Source organism: Mirounga leonina, unplaced genomic scaffold, assembly GCF_011800145.1.
Source record: "Mirounga leonina isolate KUSES-001 unplaced genomic scaffold, KU_Mleo_1.0 Mir_165, whole genome shotgun sequence".
NCBI classification, from domain to species: Eukaryota; Metazoa; Chordata; class Mammalia; order Carnivora; family Phocidae; genus Mirounga; species Mirounga leonina.
The window spans coordinates 178627-201061 of record NW_023270415.1 but is presented as its reverse complement, the minus strand read 5'-3'; the positions used below and the strand labels follow the sequence as shown (position 1 = coordinate 201061).

General features: G+C 38.1%; 1 protein-coding gene across 1 annotated transcript in view; it reads right to left on the bottom strand.

The window, feature by feature from the left end:
- The window catches only part of SPIDR (scaffold protein involved in DNA repair), a 549318-nt gene that overhangs the window by 494834 nt on the left and 32049 nt on the right, over window positions 1-22435 (bottom strand). Inside the window, exons 2-3 of the mRNA XM_035011122.1 lie at window positions 6071-6226; window positions 4963-5029 (exon numbers count right to left, since the gene is read on the bottom strand). Coding sequence (XP_034867013.1) covers window positions 4963-5029; window positions 6071-6226 — 223 coding nt within the window. The remainder of the gene's footprint in view (window positions 1-4962; window positions 5030-6070; window positions 6227-22435) is intronic.

The window sequence follows — 22435 nt, the reverse complement described above, 5'->3', positions numbered from 1 at the left end:
CAAATCGGCAAAGAAGAAGTCAAACTCTCACTCTTTGCAGATGATACGATAATTTATGTGGAAAACCCCAAAGACTCCACCCCAAAACTGCTAGAACTCATACAGGAATTCAGTAAAGTGGCAGGATATAAAATCAATGGCATTCCTATACACCAACAACAAGACAGAAGAAAGAGAAATTAAGGAGTCGATCCCAATTACAATGGCACCCAAAACCGTAAGATACCTAGGAATAAATCTAACCAAAGAGGCAAAGAATCTGTACTCAGAAAACTATAAAATACTCAGGAAGGAAATTGAGGAAGACACAAAGAAATGGAAAAACGTTCCATGCACTTGGACTGGAAGAACAATACTTTGAAGATGTCAATGTTACCTAGAGCAATCTACACATTCAATGCAATCCCCATCAAGAGACCATCCACCTTTTTCAAAGAAATGGAACAAATAATCCTAAAATTTGTATGGAACTAGAAAAACCCCGAATAGCCAGAGGAATGTTGAAAAAGAAAAACAAAGCTGGAGACATCACAATTCCGGACACCAAGCTCTATTACAAAGCTGTCATCATCAAGACAGTATGGTACTGGCATAAAAACAGACACATAGATCAATGGAACAGGATAGAGAGCCCAGAAATGGACACTCAACGCTATGGTCAACTAATCTTCAACAAAGCAGGAAAGAATGTCCAATGGAAAAAAAGTCTTTTCAATAAATCGTGTTCGGAAAATTGGACAGCCACATGCAGAAGAATGACACTGGACCATTTCTTTACACCACACACAAAAATAAACTCAAAATGGTTGAAAGACCTCAATGTGAGACAGGAGTCCATCAACATCCTAAAGGAGAACACAGGCAGCAAACTCTTTGACCTCAGCCGCAGCAACTTCTTTCTAGAAACATCACCAAAGGCAAGGGAAGCAAGGGCAAAAATGAGCTATTGTGACTTCATCAATATATAAAGCTTTTGCACAGCAAAAGAAACAGTCAACAAAACCAAAAGACAACCGACAGAATGGGAGAAGATATTTGCAAATGACCTATCAGATAAAGGGCTAGTATCCAAAATCTATAAAGAACTTCTTTTTTTTTTTTTTTTTAAAGATTTTATTTATTTATTCATGAGAGACAGAGAGAGAGAGAGAGAGGCAGAGGGAGAAGCAGGCTCCCAAGGAGCAGGGAGCCCGATGCGGGACTCGATCCCAGGACCCTGGGATCATGACCTGAGCCGAAGGCAGACGCTTAACCATCTGAGCCACCCAGGTGCCCTATAAAGAACTTCTTAAACTCAACACCCCAAGAACAAATGATCCAATCAAGAAATGGGCAGAAGATATGAACAGACATTTTTCCAAAGAAGACATCCAAATGGCCAACAGACCCATGAAAAAGTGCTCAACATCGCTCAGCATCAGGGAAATCCAAATCAAAACCTCAATGAAGTATCACCTCACACCAGTCAGAATGGCTAAAATTAACAAGTCAGGAAATGACAGATGTTGGCAGGGATGCAGAGAAAGGGGAACCCTCCTATACTGTTGGTGGGAATGCAAGCTGGTACAGCCAGTCTGGAAAACAATATGGAGGTGCCTCAGAAAGTTGAAAATAGAGCTACCATACGATCCAGCAATTGAACTACTGGGTATTTACCCCAAGGATACAAATGTAGGGATCCGAAAGGGTACATGCACCTGATGTTTATAGCAGCAATGTCCACAATAGCCAAACTGTGGAAAGAGCCTAGACGCCCATCAACAGATGAATGGATAAAGAAGATCTGGTATATATATACAATGGAATATTATGCAGCCATCAAAAAAAATGAAATCTTGCCATTTGTAGCGACGTGGATGGAACTGGAGGGTGTTATGCTGAGCGAAATAAGTCAATCAGAGAAAGACATGTATTATAAGACCTAACTGATACGAGGAATTCTTAATCTCAGGAAACAAACTGAGGGTTGCTGGAGTGGTGGGGGTTGGGTGGGATGGGGTGGCTGGGTGATAGACACTGGGGAGGGTATGTGCTATGGTGAGTGCTGTGAATTGTGCAAGACCGTTGAATCACAGATCTCTACCTCTGAAGCAAATAATTCATTATATGTTAAAAAAAAAAAAAAAGAAGATAGGAAGGGAAGAATGAAGGGAGGGAAATTGGAGGGGGAGACGAACTATGAGAGACTATGGACTCTGAAAAACAAACTGAGGGTTCTGGAGGGGAGGGGCGCGTAATGGGTTGGCCTGGTGATGGGTATTAAAGAGGGCACGTTCTGCATGGAGCACTGGGTCTTATACGCAAACAATGAATCATGGAACCCTACATCAAAAACTAATGATGTAATGTATGGTGATTAACATAAAACAAAAAAAAAAAAGTGGGAGCAGGGGTCGTCAAAGAAAATATACGCTTTTCCTCTTCTGTGTAAAGAAACATGTATAGAATATCTCTTAAGTTCATAGAAGTCTATGATTATTACTAATTACAAAAGCTGAAGAAAAAGACACATTGTTTTGTTTACAATATGATTGCAGTTTCTGAGTCCTACCCATTTAATGCAGAGGCATTCAATAGATATTCTGAGCCAAAAATGAAAAAAAATAAAATAAACAGTATTTTAAGCTACTTAATCTTGGTTCAGAATTTCAGAGTATACTTTGGTAAAAACACAATAATTTTATTAAGAATCTTGTGCTTCATCTTTCACTAGCTATTTTGTAATAGGCATAAACGTTAGTTTTAAATTTATTGTACATTTTTAATTCAGGTTTAGAATTTGTGTGTGTTTGTAAAAAGGTTTTGAATTCAAATTTAAATATTGTTATTGCCAGAAAGGCCAGTAAATTTTCCTAATAAAAAAAATCCTTCTATCAAAAAAAAAAAAAAAAAAGGAATGAAATCTCGCCATTTGCAACAACGTGGATGGAACTGGAGGGTATTATGCTGAGCAAAATAAGTCAATCAGAGAAAGATATGTATCATATGACCTCACTGATATGAGGAATTCTTAATCTCAGGAAACAAACTGAGGGTTGCTGGAGTAGTGAGGGATGGGAGGGATGGGGTGGCTGGGTGATAGACACTGGGGAGGGTATGTGCTATGGTGAGCACTGTGAAGTGTGCAAGACTGTTGAATCACAGACCTGTACCTCTGAAACAAATAATACACTATATGTTAAAAAAAAAAAAAAGAAGGGCGCCTGGGTGGCTCAGTCGGTTAAGCGTCTGCCTTCAGCTCGGGTCATGATCCCAGGGTCCTGGGATCGAGTCCCACATCGGGCTCCCCGCTCTGCAGGAAGCCTGCTTCTCCCTCTCCCACTCCCCCTGCTTGTGTTCCTGCTCTTGCTATGTCTCTCTCTGTCAAAAAAATAAATAAAATCTTAAAAAAAAAAAAAAAAAAAGAAGAAGATAGCAGGAGGGGAAAAATGAAGGGGGGTAATCGGAGGGGGAGACAAACCATGAGAAACTATGGACTCTTAAAAACAAACTGAGGGTTCTAGAGGGGAGGGGTTGGGGTGATGGGTTAGCCTGGTGATGGGTATTAAAGAGGGCAGGTTCTGCATGGAGCACCTGGTCTTATACGCAAGCAATGAATCATGGAACACTACATCAAAAACTAATGATGTAATGTATAGTGATTAACATAATAAAAAAAATTTTTTTTTAAATAATTATATAGCTCTTATTCACAGAAAGTTTTCCCACTCCGCAGAATTTTTAGCAAGCTTTCACATAGCTCTTTTTGCCATCGGACATAACAGCATTTGCTGCCATCAATTAAGCAACTACTAAGTGCAAGCCTTTGAAATAGACATTTTATTACTTTCTTTTTGTTAACAATAACCCAATGAGGCACACATTCTTATGCGCATTTCCCAGATGGAGAAACTAAGGCTTAGTGTGTTTAGCTTCTTTCCCAAGATCACACATTCAGGACCCCTAGGGGCAAAGGAGATCCCTAAGGTCTCAAGCACTGACTTTTCCTGCTTACCCACTGAGTGTAGCAGGAGAGCCAGCAGCCCCCCTCATACCCCCTTTTCTTCCTTACTAACAACATAGATATTTAAAAATCTTTAACTTCACTGAAGTCCCTTTAGTAGAGGTGACCCTATATAACAGGTTCTGGCCAAAGGTAGAGGTCCTCGGGATGGAATTACTTCCCAGAAGAAAAGTATACCTGGAGAAAATCCTCAGAACCTACAGTGGCCCAGAGAATTTAGCTTCCACCTCATGACCGCAAGAACAAACTCCGCACTAAGGCTGCACAACTCGGAACACATCTGACTCCCTGAACTTCTTATTGCAGGAGATAAATTCAACCCCATTTCTTCAAACACTCTAAAAGTTTCCTACTATCTGTATCTGAAAGCTTTCCCTAACTAATTCACCAAGTAAGAATTTCATTGCCTGAAATAGTATAGTCCTTTTATCATAGGTCATAACTGTTATTTCCCAAATCAGAATTTTTTTAAAATCCTGGAGCTGTGAGCCTAAGCTAACCTACTGAGCTCTGCTGATGACAGTAAACCCAGGAAGGACACATAAAAAATTTTAATAATTATCTATAGGAGGCAAGAAAAAAATGGGGTAAATAGTGACAAAGATGAGAGATTTCTCAAAAATTACCTTTTTACATTTTGATATTTTTAAACCATAAATATATAGTCTACCCAAACTATGTAAATAAATCAAAGAAGGATATATTAGCCTTATACCATTTCTGTCAAGAAATCAACAAAATAGGGGCGCCTGGGTGGCTCAGTCGTTAAGCGTCTGCCTTCGGCTCAGGTCATGATCCCAGGGTCCTGGGATTGAGCCCCGCATCGAGCTCCCTGCTCGGCGGGAAGCCTGCTTCTCCCTCTCCCACTCCACCTGCTTGTGTTCCATCTCTCTCTCTCTCTGTCAAATAAATAAATAAAACCTTTAAAAAAAAAAAAAAAGAAATCAACAAAATATTACCTTTCTTGGGTCTAGGGGATAATTCGAGGTGCTTTTCTGTAACAATCTTCTTTTCAGCTGTTAATGACTGCAGGAAGATGACAATAATAATAATAATGATAATATAGTAATTTATGTGAACAAGGGCTAAAACCTTAAACTACACCCTCCTTAAAATATGCCTCTCTTTTATTTATATTTACCAATAAGTATTCCCAAAGCACATACTCCTCATACATATATAAATGTATTCTTATGTTCTACCAGAATCTAAACAGAGAACTAACCATTAAGAGTTTGTAACAGTATTCCATTTTGTACATATCTATAAGTATTTCAAAATTAGCATATATACAAATATTAACCAGAATATCTTGTTGCCAAAAGATCCTGAGTATACAAGCATTTCATAAATATACTTCTTATGAAGAGTAGGATGCTCAAAGATTTCATCTTCTGGGCGCCTGGGTGGCTCAGTTGGTTAAGCGACTGCCTTTGGCTCAGGTCATGGTCCCGGGGTCCTGGGATCGAGTCCCGCATCGGGCTCCCTGCTCTGCGGGAAGCCTGCTTCTCCCTCTCCCACTCCCCCTGCTTGTGTTCCCTCTCTCGCTGTGTCTCTGTCTGTCAAATAAATAAATAAAATCTTTAAAAAAAAAAAAAAAGATTTCATCTTCTAAGAAACTTCTCAGTAGGTATCCTACATTTACAAAGAAGTACAAAGGTTGGGCCTGGCATAAAGAGGTGATTACTAACTTGCCACAATTACTAAGGGAATTCAAGGTTGAAAAAAGAAGACTGTACCGGGACGCCTGGTGGCTCAGCCAGTTAAGCGGCTGCCTTCGGCTAGTGTCAAGATCCTAAGGTCCTGGGATCCAGTCCCACATCCCCACATCAGGCTCCTTGCTTAGTGGGGAGCCTGCTTCTCCCCCTGCCTGCTACTCCCCCCGCTTGTGCTCACTCTCTCTCGCTGATTTAAAAAAAAAAAAAAAAAAAAAAAGGCGACTATACCAATTACTGTGTCCTGAAATAAGGTAGGGAGTTCCAAAGAAATATAATTACAGTGGCCTAAACACTCAGGAATCTAAGTATCCTTTGGCATTCAAGGAAAACAATTTTATAATTACTTTACCAGAGTCTCAGAAGTGTCCTGAAATCCTTCTCCACATCTGAGCCATGCTTCAGAGAGGGAAGCAGCTGCCCCCACTGTCTTGAGACCTGCTCTTCTGAACTTCAGTGGACTCCCTCTTGGAAAGGATGGGTATTCTATATCCCAATTTCTTTGTCTCTGTAGAGATGGTTTTTAAAGAAAAAAAATGAAAAACAAAAATCAAATAAACTTCATTAAATATACGTTAAGTTGACATTCCTGTGGAAACCCAGGAATGGCAATGGTGAAGGCATATGTTTTGAATGTCTCTGAATCCCCATGTAAAAAAAAAAAGTAACAAGAAAGCACATAAACATGTACAATTAGAGAACAAATTCCAAAATACAAATAGGTAAGGACAAATATTCAACCCTCCAAAAGTCCTGCATATGATTCTGAGAGCAAACCTGAGAGAAGTGAAGGAGCAAAGGAGGATCTGAGTACATAAACATGTGGTGTTCACTAGGAAGTGGAGCAGGCAAGCTGAGAATGAAATGGTACCTGAAACAGGATGAGGACAAGGGTTCCACCCAAGAAGATCCAAAGGAATAGGAGCAGTCTAGGACATTTAGCACTGGTCAGCCAGGACTACCTTCTTGGACTGGGCCTCACACTGCAGAGAAATTGCTGGCAGTGGAATCTGCTCAGCAGCACAGGGATGGTAGAGACAAAGAAAAGAAAAGGTCCAGATGGAGTGGAGGAAGGGAACTGAGCCAGAAAATATCTAAATAACAAACATGTGGCCATATTTTTGCAAATTACAGGAAAATAACAGAAATTATCAAAGCTATTTTGAATCCTGCCTTCTTCTAAAAATGCACAGAAACTATAACATAAAAATAGGCAATAGAAAGGGATCAAGGTTAAATCCAGTACAAAGTTATAATTAGAAAAAATGGAATGGAGCAGAATAACATTCCAACACACAAAGAAAGCATACTAAAGACATGTTGATAGAACAGAAAAAGTGTAACCTATTATTTCAATATAAGACAACATATTTAGATTACAAAAAGTCAGAAATGAAGTAACAAAACTTAAGCAGTAGAATAAAGTTAAAAAATCAGCTGAAGGAAAGAGTCCAGATGTCCATCCACAGATGAATGGATAAAGATGTGGTTTATATACATGATATACAATGTACATACAATGGAATGAATATATATATATACACACACATATATATACACATACACACACACACACACATATCCATACAATGGAATGTTACTCAGCCATCAAAAAGGATGAAATCTTGCCATTTACAACAACATGGACGGAGCCAGAGTATGTTATGCTAAGTGAAATAAGCCAGTCAGAAAAACAAATACCATGATTTCACTCATATGTGGAATTTAAGAAACAAAACAGATGAACATGGGGGGAAGAGAAGAAGAGAGAGATGCAAACCATAAAACAGACTCTTAACTACAGAGAAAAAAATGAGGGTTTCTAGAGGGGAGGTAAGTAGAGGAAAGGGTTAAATGGGTGATGGGGATTAAGGAGAATACTTGTGATGAATACTGGGGCTATTGTATGTAAGTGATGAATCACTGAATTCTACTCCTGAAACTAATATTACACTGTATGCTAACTGGAATTTAAATAAAAACTTGAAACAAAAAATAAAATATTCTCTCAACATGGAAAAAAAATCAGCTCAGGAAAAAAAGACTAAACTGGAAGGAATCCAAAAGCAAGTAGCTATCACAGATAATATCTTAAAAAAGTAATAAGAAGGAAATTTTAAAGTTCACCTACCTCCAATGAAGAAAGTAAAAGTATTCAAGAGAAACAGAGTGATCAGTCAAGTCTCTCTTGTGATCAACACACAGATAATAGCAATCCCTGAAGAAGAAAACCAAGATAATGGGACAGAACAAATATTAAAAACTGCAATTCCAGAAAAACTTTCCTGAAATCTTAAAAACAAACTGCATATTGAAGCACACCACATACCTGGTAATATCAACCCCAAAGCAATCAAAACCAAGATATATCCTAGAAAACAGATCTTTAAACAAATGCTTTGTACATCTAGGGAAAGGAATAAATGACTTACAAATGAATAAAAATTACCTTATCATAGGATGTTGACAGCAACTTTATGCCAGAAAAAAAAAAAAAACAGAAAAGTGTATTTAAGATACTCAAGGGAAGAAAATGTGAGTGAAGGAGTTTTATCCAGCAACAGTGATAACACTGATTTATTTTCTCCAAATGTTTTTGTATAAGTTTTGCTTTTTTTTTTTTTACAAATGTCTACAACATGCATTCATTTCATAAGATTTTAAATTTGCATTTTATTTAAGAAAAATCTTTTAGATTTGTACCACAAATCAAATTAAGGTCAACTACTATAAGTTGATCACCTGAATAATACAAAAAAAACCCTCATCAACATCACTGTGGTTAAAAAAGAAATGAATTAAGATTAAAATACACCAGTAAAACTTTCGTAACTAGAACAGAGGGAACAAATCCAAAAAACAAATTCAGCCATAACATAGATGGTATTTTAATATGTAAGAGCCCTAAGCATATTCCTCTTTATGTAGAAATTCCTATGGCAGGGCAGGACTACAAACGGAAGCATCTATCCTCAAGAGGGTATTTACCCTCCACTAGTGGCAGTTTCCCCTGACAGCTCTGAAGAAGCTCACTTTGTTAACTAGAACAGTAAATAAAGAGGAAGATAACATTTGGTCTCTTTTGAGCCAATTTTTTTTTTTAACTCCAGAATACTCTTTAATGCATTAAATCAGCCCAGGTCAGCTCTGTAAACGAATGGGTGACATGGGGGAATAGGACAGGGAAGTACAAGATGAGCCTGAAATATCCTGAACCAGACAGTAAGAAAGCACTCAAGGAATGAGAACATATAAGGACACATGAGCCTGCGTGAATGGCCTCTCACTGGCCAAATGTGGAACATTCCTGCACCAAATAAATAATGACAGTAAAGGATTATAACCTATTGAATAAAATAGGCATATGAGTCTACATTGATATAAACAGTGGATTTAGAAAATCATCAATGAAAGCTGAAACTAGTAGGTGACAGTTTAATGATGCAGAGGATATTTACATGTTCATGAAGCATCTCCCCACAAATTACTTATTAATTCCAAAGGGAAAAACAGTAACTTTAAAGTGGGGAAACCTGCCAGACACCACTTTAATCAAGTAACCAGCATCAAGTGCCTCTTGATTGGAGGCACTGAAAAGAACACAAGATTTCTGTGGTATTCCTACCAGAGAGAAATAACCTAAATCTAAACTGGGGAAAATATCAGACAAGACCACAATAACTGGACTGTACACCTCAGCAATGACAAGGTCAAGAAATACAAAGAAAGTCTGAAGAACTGTTTCAGATTAACAGAAGATTAAAGAGGCATGGAAAGGAAATGAAATGTATGATCCTAGATTGGATCTTGGACCAAAGGAAAAAAGGTCATTATTAGGCAATTGATAAAATTTGAATATGAACTGTTGACTAGATAATAATATTGTATCAGTTTTTAATTTCTTATTTTTGTAATTATACTATGCTTGTGTAAGAGAATATCCTTATTCTGGAAATAAATATTTAGAGGTAGAGGTACAGAAAAAAATTGATACACACATGCATGGGGAGAGAAAGAGGGAGAGGAGGGGGAGAAAGAGGAAAAGAAAAGAGAGAGAGGCAAAAAATAATAAACTAGTGAAATGGAGTAAAGGGTTATATTAGTTTCCTAGGATTGCTGTAACAAATGACCACAAACTCAGTGGCTTAGAACAACATAATTATTCTCACAATTCTGGAGCCAAGAAGTCCAAAATGAAGGTGTTAGCCCCTCTGGAGGCTCCAGGGAAGAATCTTTCCTGGCCTCTTTCTCCCAGCAATCCTTGCCTTCATTGGATTGTGGCTGCATCATTCCCATCTCTGCCTCTGTCATCTTGTGGCCTTCTCTCACGTGTCTCCCTGTGTATCTCCTCTTCTCACAAGTCACTGGGATTTAGGGCTCACCCTAATGCAGTAGAACTTCATCTTAACTAATTACATCTGCAAAGGTCCTATCTCCAAATAAGTCTACCTTCTGGAGTTCCAGGTGGACAGGAGTTTGTAGAGGACACTATTTAACCTATTTACAGTTCCACCATAAGAAACTTCATTACACTATTCTTCCAACTCTTCTGTAAGTTTGAAATTGTCAAAATAAAAGTTAACAACAACAACAAAAAAAACCCACTAAATAACTACATAAGCCCAGGATGATCCCAGCAAGAAGAGAAATATAGTCAATTTTCATTATTCATAGTAGTTATCATTTAATAAAGTCACCACAAACAATGAATAGCAAATACTGAACCACTATTTCTAGGGGAAATACAGGATTGATTCCTGTCAGTATACAACCTTATTTTATGTGTATTTCTGCTTAAAAACACCTTATTTAATATATATAGTTGATTCTTTAACATTGAACTCATGGCCAACAGCACTACAACTCATACCTGAACAAAGCTGATCTAACATGAATTTTCTCTGTAAGGCACATCACAGTTGTTCTGCACTTAGGGACACCTAGACAGCACCTAAGAACTACGCTTGGGGGCCATTTTACACAGTGAAATCACACAAAGCACAAAACTGTGAAAAACATGGCATTAAGTAGACCAAGAAAGGACACACTTATTTACAGTGTAAAGAGCTGGAACAAGCAGGCAGAATGGGCCCTTGTTTGACCTCAGCTGAGAACTTACACGTCAAGCGACTCAAATTTTTCTCTGCTCTACACATGTCCACAAATTACTGTAAAAGCACCGCAAGCATTGATTTGGAGATTACAAATAAATTTGGGCAAAGAGGGGAATTTGTTAATACAGAATCTGAATAATGAGGATCGACTATACTTTGAATAGAACTTTAAAAGGAAGCAATTGAAGTGGTTAAAACACAAAAGTGTTTCATTGCTTCATTGTTTTACTATCCAGCCCCTCAGAAACCACTTTTCCTTTTTGTTGCTGCTCTGCTCAATTTTTCATTTCTTTAGATACACCATGCTTATGAATTTTATTTATTCATTTTGAAACTTTACTCCCTAAAAAAGTAAATGCATGCCACCATACATCTTTGGGCTACTCCCCCTGGAAAGTTTCTAAATAGTATTTGTTTGTGGTATCATTTTAAAAATTTGGGGAATAAATAAGATATCTAACTGAATGCAAAGGGGAGTTTTCTTGAGTATCTAAATAAATCCCAACGGCTCAAGCCATATACTTGAAGAATGTAAATGCGTTTGCACCCAGGAATTTACATACATTCAGAAGAGTGACTCAGGGATGCTCAAGTCTGAGGAACAGATAGAAAGTTTTAACCAAGTTGGCTAGTTAGCAAGCACTGTGAGGCTCAGAGCTCATTCTATCAAATATTTGCCCATTTGTTTCTTCAAAGGTCTTTCCTTCCCTCAGGTAACAGAGCATTTCTCAGGCCTGTCACTCACTGCTCTGGTTACATTTGACTGGTCCTTTGCTTCTCTAGATTTCATCCATACTCAGATTCTTTAGGGACTAGAACCCTCTAATTAATATAAATGACAGAAATATGATGTTCTTATCTTCAGTCAACATTTATTGAGTGCCCAGTGCATGCAGACACTCTGCTAGGCCTCAGGGATACAAGATGAGCAAGAAAGACCCTGCTCTCCAGTACCTCAGGCTGTGGTGAGAGAAACTCTCCCACAAATCTGATGACATGAAAGCCTGAGCCCAAGTTCAGATACTGGCTAGCCTGGCCTTCAACGTTACTTTTCATCCATCTCCTCCACTCCCCCAATCAATCTGTTCTCCCCCTTCACACACTCAACAGAGCCTGCACATTTCCACCACCATAACTGCATCCATGGCACTCTTTGCTGGAAATCACCTCTCCACTCCCTTCAGTCTCTCCAACTCTGTCACAGATCAATGCTCTTCTCGTCCATGAAATATCCCCCAATACCTCCACATACATACCTCCTTCTGTGAAGCCATCACATCTCCAGTATATTCTACTCCTTCCATTAGAATAGGAGACATGTGCCTGATCATCTCATCACCTCAGTGCACAGTGCTCCCCTCACAGAGGTACTCATTAAAATGACTGCTCAATGAATATGTAAATTGTTTATCATACTAATCATCACTGCATCACTGATGCTAATGATATCTAAAGTAAATCAGACAGTAGGCGTAAGCTTAAGGGGAAATTCAGTATACTACATTTCCATTTTATCCATCGAATGTAACAATACCTCTACCACAGATCCCTTTACACTGTTAGTAATCATTGTATATGTCTCTCTCCAGTGTTTACTCAGCCATAGAGGAGGCACTTACAATGCAGCTTCACTGGCCTTCTCACCCAGCCATTTTTTTTTTTTTGAGGCTACTGGAAAAGATTCTCTTCTTCCCAACTTGGTCAAGGATGTGACCCCAAAGCAGCCAGCAGCCTTGTCCTATACCATATGAAGAAACCTGAGAAAGTGAGAAGAGGTACAAGTTGTGCTCCAGGTTATAGGCCAAGCATTTGAGCAATCCAGGTGCCCAGGGGCTGTGAGCTGCAAGTCTACCCATCAATCTTTTGTACCTTTGTCCAGTTTAAGTTAGGCTTCAATCACTAGCTACTGAGCTAAACTATAGCACTCAGTTTATGTTTCTCCCAAACTGAAGTGATTTACTGAGCATTCTGAAGGTATACAGCTAAAAAGTTTTCCCCCTTCAATGACCTTAGGTTCTAAGAATATGCATTAGAGTGGAGGCCAAGATTGGATTGATGGACTCAAAAATAAATGAGTAAGAGAATGTTTCCTGGTGAAAGCTGGTTTTGTCTCACATGAGGGAAAGAATGTACTTTGGTGATGGCTATACACAGGTCCTGGATTTTCCAGGATAGTCCTAGTTCCAAATATCCTGATTTATTACCCTCCCAGAGCACAGAAACATCAAGGCAATTTCACAAGCAGCACACAAGTCCTTATAGACCACGTGTTCAGGTTTTGCTGTCAGAATGCTGTCAATGACCTGTGCTACTGGTTGGCCGCATTAACAATGGGCCAGGTTATCTTCTCAAGACATGTTTCTGCATCTGTAAAATGGAGATAACATACTTACCTCAAGACCATTATGAAGATTAAATTGGTACTAATAACAATCCTATGTAATAATACTACTATAGACCACAATTACAGAAGGTAGAAGAATAGTTAATTAATATTCACAAGTTAAAATGGGAATGTGCTTTAGACATTTTTAATAAAGATGCTTTATTTTCACATGCTGTGATTCACAAAAATATTGCTTTAATCTAATGACTTACTTCAATATTTCAAACCCTAAAAGAAAAGAAAAAGAAACTTCCTGCTTAGAACTCCGTGGCCTCTCCAAGTTTAAGGAACAGAAAGGAATTAAATGAAAAACTCAGTGGAATAGGCCAGTCTATTTCTAGAGTCAGTCACTATTCCATAAGCTACAGCCCTGTGACTAATACACTTGCCTTATTTTTCTCCTAGGCTGGTCAGGCAAATGAATTAAGAAAATAAAAGTATTAGAACAAACCTGAGGAGAAAAAAATCTATAAGTAAAATGAATTTTCATAAGGCACAATGAAATTTTTGAAAACTGCCTGTAAGGTTCATGATAACTTTGTCCAAATATTGTTTTCTGCCAGGCTGCCTTTTCAATATCTTCAGCCTGACAAGATGGGCCCCTCAAAACTTGGCTCAAGGATTACCTTCTTCATGAACCTTCAGGAACCTTATACCCCTCAGTGATCCTCCTTCAAACTATTCCTTTGGGAATTAGTTACATACTACTTCCTATAGCACTTCCATTGTTACTACACAGAATGTTATTTTCATGTTTGTCTTCAATCCATCTAAATCCAGGACTTCACTTATAATTTATGTTCTATATGTGACAAGTTCTAAAAGAACTAGCTTCTAGAACTTGCTGGTTCATCCATTATTTGCTGAATATATACTTGCAATACATGTTAAATACGTCTAGAGGCTACCTAAATCATTGCTCCATTTAAGACGTCCATGTCTATACTAAAGTTTTGATTATCTTTTCCACTCATAGAAGACTTACAGGAAAGAACCCATAACCATTCCAAATGGTTTTTAAATGTTCAGTCAAAAAAGCCTTGAACCATGTACCAGCTTCAACTCATTTCTTCTTCTGTCATCAGAGAAAATAAAGCAAACAGCTGGTTGCCATATTTTGTATAGCCTTCATATACTTTCAAATTAAAGATTACTATGGCCTAAGTTGTAAATGCCTGAAATATGCCAATTATGCTTAGAGTCACACTAAAATAACTGCCTGCTTTTGGTATCTTAAAACACCAAAACTAATCAAACAACCCAGACTTATTTACCATAGGTATTCTAGAAGACTTTGAAGCTAGAACCCTAACATCTGGCAATCTGGTCCTCTTGTTTTCATTCGTCTAAACAATCTGGAACTCCCTAATATGACGATGTTGGGAATATGGTGATATGTTTTATTTCAACATTTAAAAAGAAATGCAGAATTATTTTCCACTCACTCTGTATACCAGATCAGAATACCATTTATCTGAAACTTTTTTTTCTAAAGTGGAAAATTCCTATGCTAGAAACCAATTTCCCATGCCAAGCTACCTACAACACCATCCCCTCCCTCCCCTACCCCCCACACACTTGATATGACTTTATCCAAGCATTTTTTAAGATTTTATTTATTTGAGAGAGAGACAGAAAGAGAGAGAGAGAGAGAGAGAGAGAGAGTGGGGTAGGGGTATAGGGAGAGGGAGAAGCAGACTCTCCTGCTGAGCAGGGAACCTGACGTGGGGCTCGATGCCAGGACCCTGGGATTATGAACTGAGCCGAAGGCAGATGCTTAATGGACTAAGCCACCAAGGCACCCCTAATCCAAGGATTTAAAGACAAAAAATAATGACAACTGCTAATGTATCACAGTCTGGGTCCAGTTTTATTTTATCAATCACTCCCCACTCAAAAGCAATTGATGGATTTCCTGCTTCCTCACTGTTAGCAAGTTGAGGCACAATAACCTATACACTCAGACTGTGATAGATTTAGTCTATTACAAAGGTAAGATATCATCAAGATCCCTGAAAAGGCTCTAAATTCAAGTCTCTGTCCCTTATTCCCTCAAAGTCCTCTAACGGAATCTCTGCCGTATGGTTCAATACTAACCCTCCTACTTTTCAAAACAGGAAGTCTGAATAAAATACAACAGACTTTAACTTAAGAGCGATCACTTAAAAAGGTGTTAAGCCAGTCTTTCAATTAAGTCTCTTACCTAATTTAAAGCACCTCACACATACTTCTGTAATCACATACTGCTAAGCACAACAAGCTCCAATGAAAACAGGCACAATTATTTAGCTAGACTGAATGTTTGTATCCCCCCAATAATTTATATGTTGAAACCTAACCCCTACTGTGATAGTGTTTGAAGGTTAAGGACTTTGGGAGGTGATTAGGTGATGAGAATGGAGCCCTCATGAATGGGATTAATACCCTTAATAAACAGGACCCAGAGAGATCCCTTCTTCTGTTTCTTCTATGTGTGGCTGCCTAAGAACTCAGAAGCAGGCCTTCACCAGACACTGAATGTGCCATTGCCTTCATCCTGAACTTCCCAGCCTCCAGAACTGTAACAAATGTGTTGTTTATAAACCACTCAGCCTATGGTATTTTGTTACAAGCAGCCCAAATAGACTAGGACAATTCAGTAGGTGTCAGACACTATAGCAAATGTGCCATGTATATTACCTCATAAAGATTCTAGATGACATAGTATACTGAAATGAATAGTACCAATCCTATGTTATAGATAAAACTAAGTGTTGAAGAGATTATCTAAGATCATACATCTATAAATGGCAGAGCCAGGATAAAAATCTAGGCTAGTCTAAGCCCAAGGACCATAGTCTCAATAGGGCCACATTTTTCTGCAAATGAGAAAAGATTCTCCTACTCAAGTCACTATACTTCAATCTACCGAAAAATTGTCATAATATATTGATTAGGAAATACACTTTATTACCATCTACTGGAAGAGTATCATAATAAATACACATTTTTCAGGACTTAATTATGAATGGGGCCTCTGAGGGCACTGCAGGTCTCAACCTGCACAACTAAATACAGCCGTTCTGGTGGTTAAAAGCAAATGGAATTTCAATATATTTTTATTATTATTGAAAACTAAATCCAACAAACTGGGCTTTATAATAGTTCAAGTACAGAAGACACAGATATATATCATGAACCCTGTCCTCAAAAAATAAATATGATCAATGGGTATGTTACAAAACACAATAACATGGAATGAGAGTAATATCAAAGTTAGTAAAAGGCAGTATGAAGAATGGAAAGATTAATTCTAAAAATCATTTTTTTAACTTCTCTCATTCAAGCCTTACGGTAACTCTGTGAGTTAAATAGGACAGGAATCACATACTTCAAAATGGGGACATTGAATGTGCATTAGTGAGACACATTTGTGAATTAAAAAAGAGGATTTCTGTTTGTTAAAATGTGGGCTCTCAAAGTGTGAAAAGAAAGACAACCATGAGTAATGCACTTCTTAGGAAAAAACTGAGAAGACAAATGTATAATAAAGAATTTAACCTTACTAAAAATGAGGTCTGGCCTTTGTTGTTGGCTTCTGGGAAATAATCCCTAAATCCTTGAAATATCATGGCTGAGAGGGTATCTTTCTTTGCCTGATGACCTCAGTTACACTGGATGGTCTAACAGTGTGATTTAGGGTGGGGGCTAGCCATAACCTATAGTGTTAACATAGGGACTGGTGACACCAGAAAGACAATGTGATTTAGAATGGGGGCTCTGGGTCACACACAGAAGAAGTAGAAATGGAAGACAGAGATCAGCTATGTGGGCAATCAATCATGCCCACAAAATGTTGTCTTAGTCTGTTCAGGCTGCTCTAACAAAATACCATAAACCAGATGCCTTATAAACAACAAACACTTATTTCTCATAACTCTGGAGGACAGAAAGTCCAAGATCAAGGCATCAGCAGATTCAGTGTCAGGTGCTGGTGATACCTAATGAAGGCTCACTACATAAATGATGCTATCTTCTGACTACAACCTTAGAAGGCAGAAGGGATTAGGGATGTCTCTGGAATCTCTTTGATAAGGGCACTAATCCCATTCATGAGCTCCACCATCATAACCTAATCACTTCCGAAAGGGCTCATGTCCAAACACTAGAATATTGGGGATGAGGTTTCAACAATAAATGGGGTGGGACACAAATATGCACTCTACATCAAAGGCCCCAATAAAAACTCTGAACACCAAGGCTCAGGCCAACTTCCTTGATATTATCACACTATACATACCAGAAAATTAACCATTCTGACTCCAGAGAAAACAAGAGAAGCTCCGTATCTGAGACCTTTACTGGATTCTGCCCTATGTGCTTCTTTCCTTGGCTGATTTTAATCTCTATCCTTTCTTTATAATAAACTGTAACCACAGGTATAATAGCTCCCAGCAAATTCTGTGAGTCTTTTTAGTGAATTATTAAGCTTGAGGTTGGCTTTGGGGACTCTGGGAGCCTGAAGTTGGTGTCACAGGTGACAGTGATCTTACGTGGGGCAACTGGCTAAAATTCTAACTCCTCACAAGAGAGACAGTAAGCTAGATAAGAGGAGGTGTACTTCACAGATCAAAAGAGAAGCCACAGGGGCGCCTGGGTGGCTCAGTTGTTAAGCGTCTGCCTTCAGCTCAGGTCCTGATCCCAGGACCCTGGGATCGAGCCCCACATCGAGCTCCCTGCTCCGTGGGGAAGCCTGCTTCTCCCTCTCCCACTCCCCCTGCTTGTGTTCCCTCTCTCGCTGTCTCTCTCTGTCAAATAAATAAATAAAATCTTTAAAAAAAAAAAGAGAAGCCACAAATGAGATTAACGAAGAAGAGGAGTGAGAAGAATGACTAATTAGTCATTAGGTAAAATAAAGTTTAGATTTAAGAATGATTTTTTGGGGATGCCTGGGTGGTTCAGTAGGTTAAACGTCTGCCTTCAGCTCAGGTCATGATTTCAGCATTCTGGGATCGAGTCCCCAGTCTGGCTCCTTTCTCAGTGGGGAGCCTGCTTCTCCCTCTGCCTGCAGCTCCCCACTTGTGTGTGCTCGCTCTCTCTCTCTCTGACAAATAAATAAATAAAATCTTAAAAAAAAAAAAAAGAAAGAATTTTCTTCTTTTAAATATTAGGAAGTAACCTAGAATATACATCTAAACCTGAGGAGCTATGTTTGAAAAAACATCCAGAGGGTAAAAAAGGGAATGTTAAGAAGTCTAACAAAACTGCAAAAGAATGCAGAGTTGAACTGGAAAAACAAATAGCACTCTCCAGGTACCAAAAAAAGGGAGAAGAAAACAAAAATATATTGGAATTTGTAATATGCACATGTGAGCATACCCATACAAACACAACATATAACCCTGAAGCAGGTTTTGGCACTCTGACCACTTAGTGGACTGTAACAGTATTAATACCACTAAAGAAACAAAACAAGTGAAATGCTAAGATGACTTGAGGCCACTGTCTTTAAGGAGTTCCTAAATCCTTGAGAGATAACAGCAAAAGTGATCAGCCATAAAGCAAATTAAGTCCCTGCTATCCTATAACAAAAAGAAATAGTATTCCATGTTTTTACTATCCTACTATGCTAGGGTAGAATTGAAAGAGCCCAGTATAAACAAAGAGAAGTAAAAGTCTGAGACAAAGGTCTTGTCTATTGCATACTGGAACAAATTACTTAACACCTGAACAACTGACTGGCTATTATACTGGACACCTTTTTAAGGATATCTTCCATCACAGATTTTATAATTCTAAGAATGAGTGCCTGGTAAATAGCTATTAAACAAAGACATTCAATGAATGAAATATCTGAATCTCCATATCCTCATATGTAAAATGCAGGCATTTAACAGCATGACCTCAAACATTCCATCAAGCACTAAAATTCCATAATTCAAGCGACCATGACCTCAAAGTCAAAGGGCCCCAACTTATCCAACCTTGCTAACACCAATATAAACAAATATTTGCTTCATCATCTGGCCCTGAAATTTACAAATTGTACTCTTATAACAAAAAAGATGAACTCTGGAACCTAGTTGAAAACTTACAACAGGGAGAGCCTTGGTGAAGAAAGCAGCTACTACTTTGCAGTAAAAGAACACCATGGCATTTTAAATTGCACACCTACCACCCGTTGCACACTAGGTCAGCAGGGGTCATGAAGACAGCAGCTCACACTCCTGGTACACGTTACTAGTACCAGGGAAATAATATGGACTTTATTGTAAAATAATTGTGCTTGTGTGTTTCGACCTGTCTTGTGGCTCCCTATGGACCGAAGCAAGGGTTTTGGTTTCCCTTTATTCCATACAGCTTGGAGCATCTCCCAGGCAGGGGTAGCTTCCTGTGTAGTGTTTGCCAAAAGGACTTAAAGAAACAATTACTGGCCACCGTAATCTAGGGCAAGAGATAAGAGAGGGACAAGAGTCAGACAGAATGAAATGCCTGAAAAAGGACAGGTTGTGAAAGGAGATACAAGGATGAAAAATGCTATTAAAAGCTCTTGGGGTGTACAAAATAGCCAAAATATGGGAAAAAACCCAGATGGAAAACTGGATAAAGACAATCTGGTGTGTGTGTGTGTGTGCGTGCACACGCACGCACGCAGAATATTACTCAGCCATCAAAAAGAATGAAATTTTTGCTATTTGCAACAATGTATATGGAACTAGAGGGTATTATGCTAAGTAAAATAAGTCAGTCAGAGAAAGACAAATACCATATGATTTCACACATATGTGGAACTTAAGAAACAAAACAGATAAACACAGGGGAAAGGAAGGGAAAATAAAATAAAATGAAAACAGAGAGGGAGGCAAACCATAGGAGACTCTTAACTATAGGAAACAAAAGGAGGGTTGCTGGAGGGGAGGTTGGTGGGGGGGATGGGTAATTGGGTGATGGACATTAAGGAGAGCACTTGAAGTAATGAGCAATAGCTGTTGTATGCAACTGATGAATCACTAAATTCTACGCCTGAAACTAATACTACAGTATATATTAGTTAAGTTGAATTTAAATTTTTTTAAAAAAGCTCTCTGGTATACAAAGTAATCAAGAAAGCTACAGGCATCCCCAGCATGCTTAGAAAAGGCTTGAAAACACCCTAAACCTTTATTTCTAGTTGACAATCAGGTTCCATGCAAGCAGAAGGTGAAGGTTAACACACAATCATAAATTGCCTGGCTACATGCTGAAGGAATGCCCCAACACAGAGCCAATCTGCAAACCTAGAGAATTTTTTTTCCTGTTTCTTTTCATTTGAGGAAATTGTCAAAACACTAGTTTACAAAGGACCACAGACTTCAGTGGTAACATAAAACTTCAAGTTATAGTTTGGAAAAATCAATAAACAACAACCCATAAGCAGCAACAACAAACTTGTAGAAGGGGAGAATCTGATTTGCAGAAGAGTCACGTTATAATCATGACCAGTTTTAAACAAAATTTAAACAAGCATGTGAAGAAGCAAGAAAGTATAATATACACTGGGAAGTACAGACACTGACTGAAAGAGACAAAGACATTTAACAGCTTTAACTATACTTACTCAAAGAGGTATAGGAAACACAAGCCACAAAAAAAAAAAAAAAAAAAAAAACCTAAAGAAAACTAAGAAGAGGAAATATCAATGTAAAAAATAAATAATGCCAATAAAGAGATATGTTATAAAAATGAACCAAATAGAAATTCTAAGACTAAAAAATATAACTGAAACAAAAATTCACTAGAGGGCTTCAACAGCAGATTTGAACAAGAAAGAAACAGTGAATTTGGAGACAGATCAACTGAGCTTATCCAGTCTGACAAGGAAAAAAAAAAAAGAAAAGAAATGAACAGAATGTGACAGACCAGTATGTCACCATCAAGGATAACAATATAACACATAATGGGCATCCCAAAAAAAGAGAGAGAGAGAAAGGGACAGAAGAACACCCGAAGAATAAAAATGGTTAAAAATTTCTCAAGCGTGATGGAAGACATAAATGGACACATCCATGAAGCCCAACAAATTCTAAAAAGGACAAACTCAAAAAGATTCACATTAAGATACAGTACAAACTACTGAGAGTCTAAAACAAAGAGTGAGTTTTGAAAGCAGCAAGAGAAAATGAATTTGTCACATAAAAAAGGTCTTTAATACAATTAATGGCAGATTTATCATCAGAACCCAGGGAGGTCATAAGGGAGAGGGATGACATCTTTAAAGTTCTGAAAGGAAAATATGTCAAGGAATAATTCTATACCCAGCAAAACTAGCATTCAAAAATGAAGCAGAAATTGAGACATTCGCAGATGAACAAATGTCATGGGAACAAATAACTAGCAAATTGTCCTACAAGAGATACTGAAGGGAGTTTATCAGGCTGAAATAAAAGAACATTAGACAGTAACATGAAGGCATACACACAAAATGAACACTGATAAATACAGAAACATAGGTAAACATACAACAGTAATATTGCATGTTTTTGGTTTTTAACTTTTTCCCCCATATGATTTTAGAAATAAAGGCATAAAACAATAACTACAAGTTAATATCAATGGGCACACAATGGAGAAAGATGTCATGTGTGAAACTAATATAAAGGGAGGCCTTAGAGCTATACTGGGGAAGAATTTTTGCTATTCCACCTAAGTTGGCATTAATTCAAACTGGACTGTTATGAATTGCAGACGTCACTTATAAGCTGAAGAACAACTAAAGAAAAAAAAATTATTAAAAAAAAGAAACAAAAAGGGAATCAAAATAGTACACTACCAAAAAACAATCTTCACAAAAAAAATGTTAACAGCAGCAGTAATGGAGCAACTGAAAATAAAAAAGGTATGACAGATACAGAAAAAATATAAAAATGGCAGAAATCTTTCATTCTCAACAATAAATTTAAAAGTAAAGGAATTAGGGCGCCTGGGTGGCTCAGTCATTAAGCGTCTGCCTTCAGCTCAGGTCATGATCTCAGGGTCCTGGGATAGAGCCCCACATCGGGCTCTCTGCTCCACGGGAAGCCTGCTTCTCCCTCTCCCACTCCCCGGCTTGTGTTCCCTCTCTCGCTGTGGGTCTCTGTCAAATAAATAAAATCTTAAAAAAAAAAAAAAAAAGTAAAGGAATTAATCTCTCCAATTAGGAGGCAGAGATCGGCAGAACGTATTAAAAGAGCTCAATACAACTTTATGCTATCTATAAGAG